The sequence below is a fragment of the Amphimedon queenslandica genome, unplaced genomic scaffold (genome assembly GCF_000090795.2).
Source record: "Amphimedon queenslandica unplaced genomic scaffold, v1.1 AMPQUscaffold_11350_Cont15068, whole genome shotgun sequence".
Taxonomy (NCBI): Eukaryota; Metazoa; Porifera; class Demospongiae; order Haplosclerida; family Niphatidae; genus Amphimedon; species Amphimedon queenslandica.
Window position 1 is genome coordinate 1 of NW_003548407.1, and position 5,431 is coordinate 5,431.

At 34.9% G+C, this 5,431-nt stretch overlaps 1 protein-coding gene across 1 annotated transcript; it reads right to left on the minus strand.

Moving 5' to 3' along the window:
* Positions 1–227: 227 nt before the first annotated feature.
* On the minus strand, positions 228–5,431 carry LOC105315228 (long-chain-fatty-acid--CoA ligase ACSBG2-like; the record flags this gene model as incomplete). Its single annotated transcript, XM_020005504.1, has 7 exons — positions 5,304–5,431; positions 4,947–5,207; positions 4,320–4,362; positions 3,549–3,631; positions 1,829–1,954; positions 704–802; positions 228–299 (listed from the first exon to the last, which is right to left on the minus strand). Coding segments are annotated over exons 1-7 (753 nt in total), but the record flags the coding sequence as incomplete, so codon positions are not given.

The window sequence follows — 5,431 nt, forward strand, 5'->3', positions numbered from 1 at the left end:
TAAAGGAGTAAATATAATACACATACATTTGTACATACATGTATGTGTACAAAATATAATACATGTGGACATGCATGTATACATTTATATGCTTGAATGTTAATGTCAGCTAATGTACAGTATAGTACAAGATATAGTACAGTATAGAGGGAGAGAGAGGGGGGAGGGGAGAGAGGAATGAAGAGGAGGTGGTGTGCATGAACAATTGAACATAGAAGGATACTAACTGGAGTGATATTGAAGTTTCTGTTCATGCCTTTACTGACAAAAATAATGTTATCATGAGAGAGCATGACACCCTATAGAATCAATGAAGAAATGAAAAAATTAAATACAATTACATCATGTACATTTACATGCACTGTAATCACAAAAACCCAGAGTTGAACCAGCAACCTTACATTCTGAAACTGAAGATGAACAATAAAGCTATTTTGACCATTCTAAACACAGGTGTACATAATACTGCGATAAATAAGCGTATCTATAATGGTAATATATTAGTGATAGGCATTTATTTGAGTAGAGCCCTATTTGAGGAAAAAGCATATGATTTTAAAATTGTAATTGCCATGGAATCAACAACCATGCACTATAAGAACCTCATTCCTGTACACTCACACATGTACATGTATGTGTAATTAAACTATAATAATAATATTAAAATTAAAGTGTACATCAATTGTAGTAATAGTACACATACTTTAGGAGGTCCAGTGGTGCCTGATGTGTATACGAGAGTGGCACAGTGTCCTGGTTTAATGGCTGACACTCTATCACTTAACACATCATCCTTCACATCCTATTAATGAATAAATGGAAAACATAATACAATTAATTACTACATGACAAAATGCCTCTATTTTTATAATTGTTCTCAAATCAGCTCAGACTTAATATCAATATGATAGGTATACATATACATGTACAAGTATACATGTAGGGTCTTTGGACAAAATTTGAATGATTTTAAAATCAAAATCAGCATACTGTATAGCTGGAAATATTTGCTGGAATTTAATTTTGCTGTTTGCTGTTCATCATAAAAATGCACAATTTAATTCCGCAAAGCATTATAAGTAATGGGTGTATCAACAGTACACGCCTACACCAGTAAAATTAAATTCCACAAACATTAAAAATAGCTATATTGGTACAAAATCGCAAAATATAATTCCCGCAAACTTTTCCAGCAATACAGTATATAGCAAAAATTGGTTTTTCTGATCAAACAAAATAAGTTATATTTAATGGTACCATATCCTACTATACAGGCCATTATCATCCCATACATATTTCATCCCATCATGGATCAGTTAAGAGGCAGTGAGACACAATAAATAGCAAAATAAAGTGAAGAATTGATCATAAGTAAACTAATACTACCAGTCAAAGTATTATTAAATAATTTATGAACCATAGCAGCATCTTATGGTAAAATGTTTAGACTGAGATATAGATTAATAACTGTTAGTATATGCACCATAGAGGAACACATTTAAGCATATATTATGTGTTTGTAGGTACATTGTACATTTACATGCTAGGACAATACAATACTATAGCATCATGTACATGTACTAGGAACAATTGAGCTGCTTTTGTGGGTGTAAATGAATCATTGATCAATATACTGTACATATCTTGATAACCCATTTTACCCTTAGCTAGTGTTTCTCTCCCTCTCCCTCTCTCTCTCTCTCTCCCCCCTTTCTCTCTCTCCCCCTTTCTCTCTCTCTCTCTCCCATTTTCCCCTCTCTCCCTCTCTCTCTTTCTCTCCCATCCCTCTCTCTCTCCCCCTCCGTCCCTCCCTCCCTCTCTCTCTTACCTTTCCTTCCTCCATGAATTCCTCCCAGGTTATTACTCCTTTCTCTCTCATTTCAGTATCCAGTGGCTCCTCAGTCTCCGGAAGGTACTTCACTATCTTCTTCAAAAGAGGCAAATTATCCTTTATCTATAAATTACCAACAACATAATAATAACAATATAATATAATCACCATTAAACTACATGTACATGTATATACATGTACTACATGTACATGTATATACATGTACTACTGTACATGTACATACATTTATTGATACATACATGTATATAGTACATGGGTGTATCTATATATAATGTATAATAACATATATTAAAATAGATAAATTATACATAGTTGTTGGTCTATAGAGAGTATGTGTATCATGACAGAGGGTGCCTTGACCTAATCCTAATGCATAACAAATAAACAAAAATTCACTCCAACTTCTAAACAAGTGAAAATCACATTAACTGTGTAAACTGGTACATTAAAGTGAGTGATCTCCAACTATCTGTAATGAAATATGTGGAATTGTGGACCCTAATGAGGCATGACACTACAGCCAAGACCCAAAGCCAATTACTACAGGACCTACTAGGAATATACAACCACTGCCGGTGGTGGTATTAGTAATATCATGTACATGTACTATACACAATGTGTTCATATGTACATGTACATACATGTCTAATTATGTATAGAAAGACTGATAAATGAAGCAAGTCAATTAAAGGCCTTTTCACTTTAGATCAAAAATTAAGATAAAATCCTACAACAGGTGTCTTAAATCAGGAATGAAGCTAGATCCAGTCAGTCCACATCCAGAGGTGCACTGCATGGTTTGAGGTGGATTGATCTTAATTAAATATTCATAACCTGTAGAAGCCAATGCAGTTTAATTCACTTTTATTTCTTTTAAAGTAGATTTTAATGTCAACACAACCAAAGAGGATTCTATTTTAGCAGGTTGCAATCTTGGATCCAAAGTGGACAAGTCTAAAGCCCAATATACACTACAGGCAACATGTTGCCAGCCTTAGATCTTTTTTTCAACCTTGTTGAAAGGAATAGAAAGGTTTTCTATTCAAGGCAACATGTTGCTTGACCACATGAAAGCAGGATCAAAGGCTAGGCAAATGTTGAAAGCAACATTGTTGAATGTAGTGTATGCTGGGCTTAAAAAGGCCTTTTAGATACATGCATATAACAGCACATGATTAAGTGCACTTAGTACATGATTAAGTGCACTTAGTACATACATGTACATGTAAATGATGAGAGGGTAAACCTTATCCATCATCTTTCTTTATTGATACATGTACATGTACAGTAGAAATGTTTTCTCAAGGGATTACAATGATATTATTCATTTGATTATCATATATCTCTTCCCGTGTGTACAAAACATGAGACTGTCAAGGAAATGAAGGAATCAATACAAAGTCACTCTATTAGCCAGTGACTTATGTGCATGTATAGTACATGTGTATGTTTGAAAACAAACAAAATTATTATTAAATTCTACTCATAGTTCAACTATTGATATAATTATTGCTACATCATGTGTATACAGTGAGCACATAATAAAGGTATCCTATATACTACACCTACACATACAGTACAAGCAGTAATTAGGTTATGAAGGATCACTGTAATAATAATAATGTACATTACAAGTATGTGTAGTGACAATGCCACTATTTATGTGATTGAGTATTATTATTATTATTATTGTTACCTGGAGTATCTTATTCAGTTGTGTCTTGTTCTCACAGACAATGATTTGAGAGCGAGAGTTAGTAGCAATATGTTGACACGTCTCTATAAAAAGAGGAAGAGAGAGAGAGGGAGGGAGAAAACAGAAAGGGGGAGAAATAAAGAGATAGAGAAAGATAAGATAACACCAAAAAGAGGTGTTTAAAGACAAAAAACATGAGAAGCAGTAAGATCTGAAGCATAATAGGGCAAGTTATTATGCTGGCATTATTGGAGCATAATGGATCAATTTCTGGTCCTATACCCTTACCACACGATTTCTCAATTCCATATGGCAGGTGGTACAAGTACTAGTACAACAACCCAACTGCCTAGTACCCACCTATACAAGTGTGGTGAGTCCAATGACTGAGACTATTCTATTGTCCAGTGACTCAAAGTTGCTGGAAACATTTTCAGATTCTGGCGTTATTACAATATTCATTTTTATTACAATCATAATAGATACATGTACATGTACATGTAACTTAATTGATTGTTGATATTTGAGTAAAGCTTTAACTATGAGCATATAATGAGCAGGTAATAGTCAAAGGATAATAGGATGGAATTGGGGCAGTGCCTAAAAGCATAATTGAAGCATAATTTACCTATCAAAAATAGGGATAGATGGGTGGGACAAGAAGGAGATCACACAAACCTCCATGAAAAACAATCCTCCCTCTGTTACAAAATAAGCAATGGGATATTAATAGTACTATTAAGACAGATACATGTACATGTAGTCGGTTACCTTTATTGTTAGTAGTATAGACACCAGCAGCAATACCACCAGCCTAACAAACAAACAAACAAACAAACAAACAAAATAATAAAACTTGAATATACTACATCAAGTATTGTATTACATTAATGAATAAGAATTGAACATGTACATGTATGTACACAGCATGTTATCATCCAATACTATGTATGGGTGCAGGCACTGTATGGTATTAACACAGGAACAAACCTAATGACCTCAAGAATGAATGGAGGGTTACAATAGTGACACACAACATCTAGTGAACATTAGAAATGTACTGGTACATTAAGAACAAGAAAGACATTATGTACTTAACAGTGCTTTATTATAGGGAGAAAAGCATAAAAGGAGGCGCTTAGGTGTTACAGCTATTTGCATAGACCTTGCAAACTGCCAAGTAGGTGGTAATATGACCACACAATGCAAGACACACCTCAATTTAGACAGTCACCTTTGAAGTTCATAGAGTGGTTTATGAATTGGTTTGCAAGGTCTGTGCAATTTGCTGTACTTATTTGATTTGAATGAGCATACAGGTGCTATAACTGATGTATATGTACATACCTAGGTACATACATACCTAAGTACATACATGTACATCTCTCTCTCTCTTACCATTATAGTTCCCATGAAAGTCATGGCCCATTCAGGTGAGTTGAACCCAATAATAGAGACACCATGATGTGGCTCCAATCCAATAGCAATACAGCTCTTAGCCACTCTCTGTACATCAGCATGATACTGAGTATACTTCCATGTCTTCCATTCGCCTCCTCTCTTCACTTTCAGAGCTGGTTTAGCTCCATGCTGAGACACTATATCATTGAGCGTGTCTAGTATAGTAACTGGAGCAGGATCATCTTCAGAGCTGCCACCCTACAGCGGGAAAAACACGTGTCAGCATGTCTTGTCTATTTTACAAGCTATTAAAAATTAAATACACACAAGAAGCGGCTCGGTTCAGTTACAAACCTGTATCTGTATCTCTCCTTCTGGTTTGACCGTCCACTTACCACTAGGAACAACACTTGCTGTTGCCATTTTACTTTTGACTCAAAATCCGAAATAAATTCCAGGCTCGCCCCACAAACAATAATTTA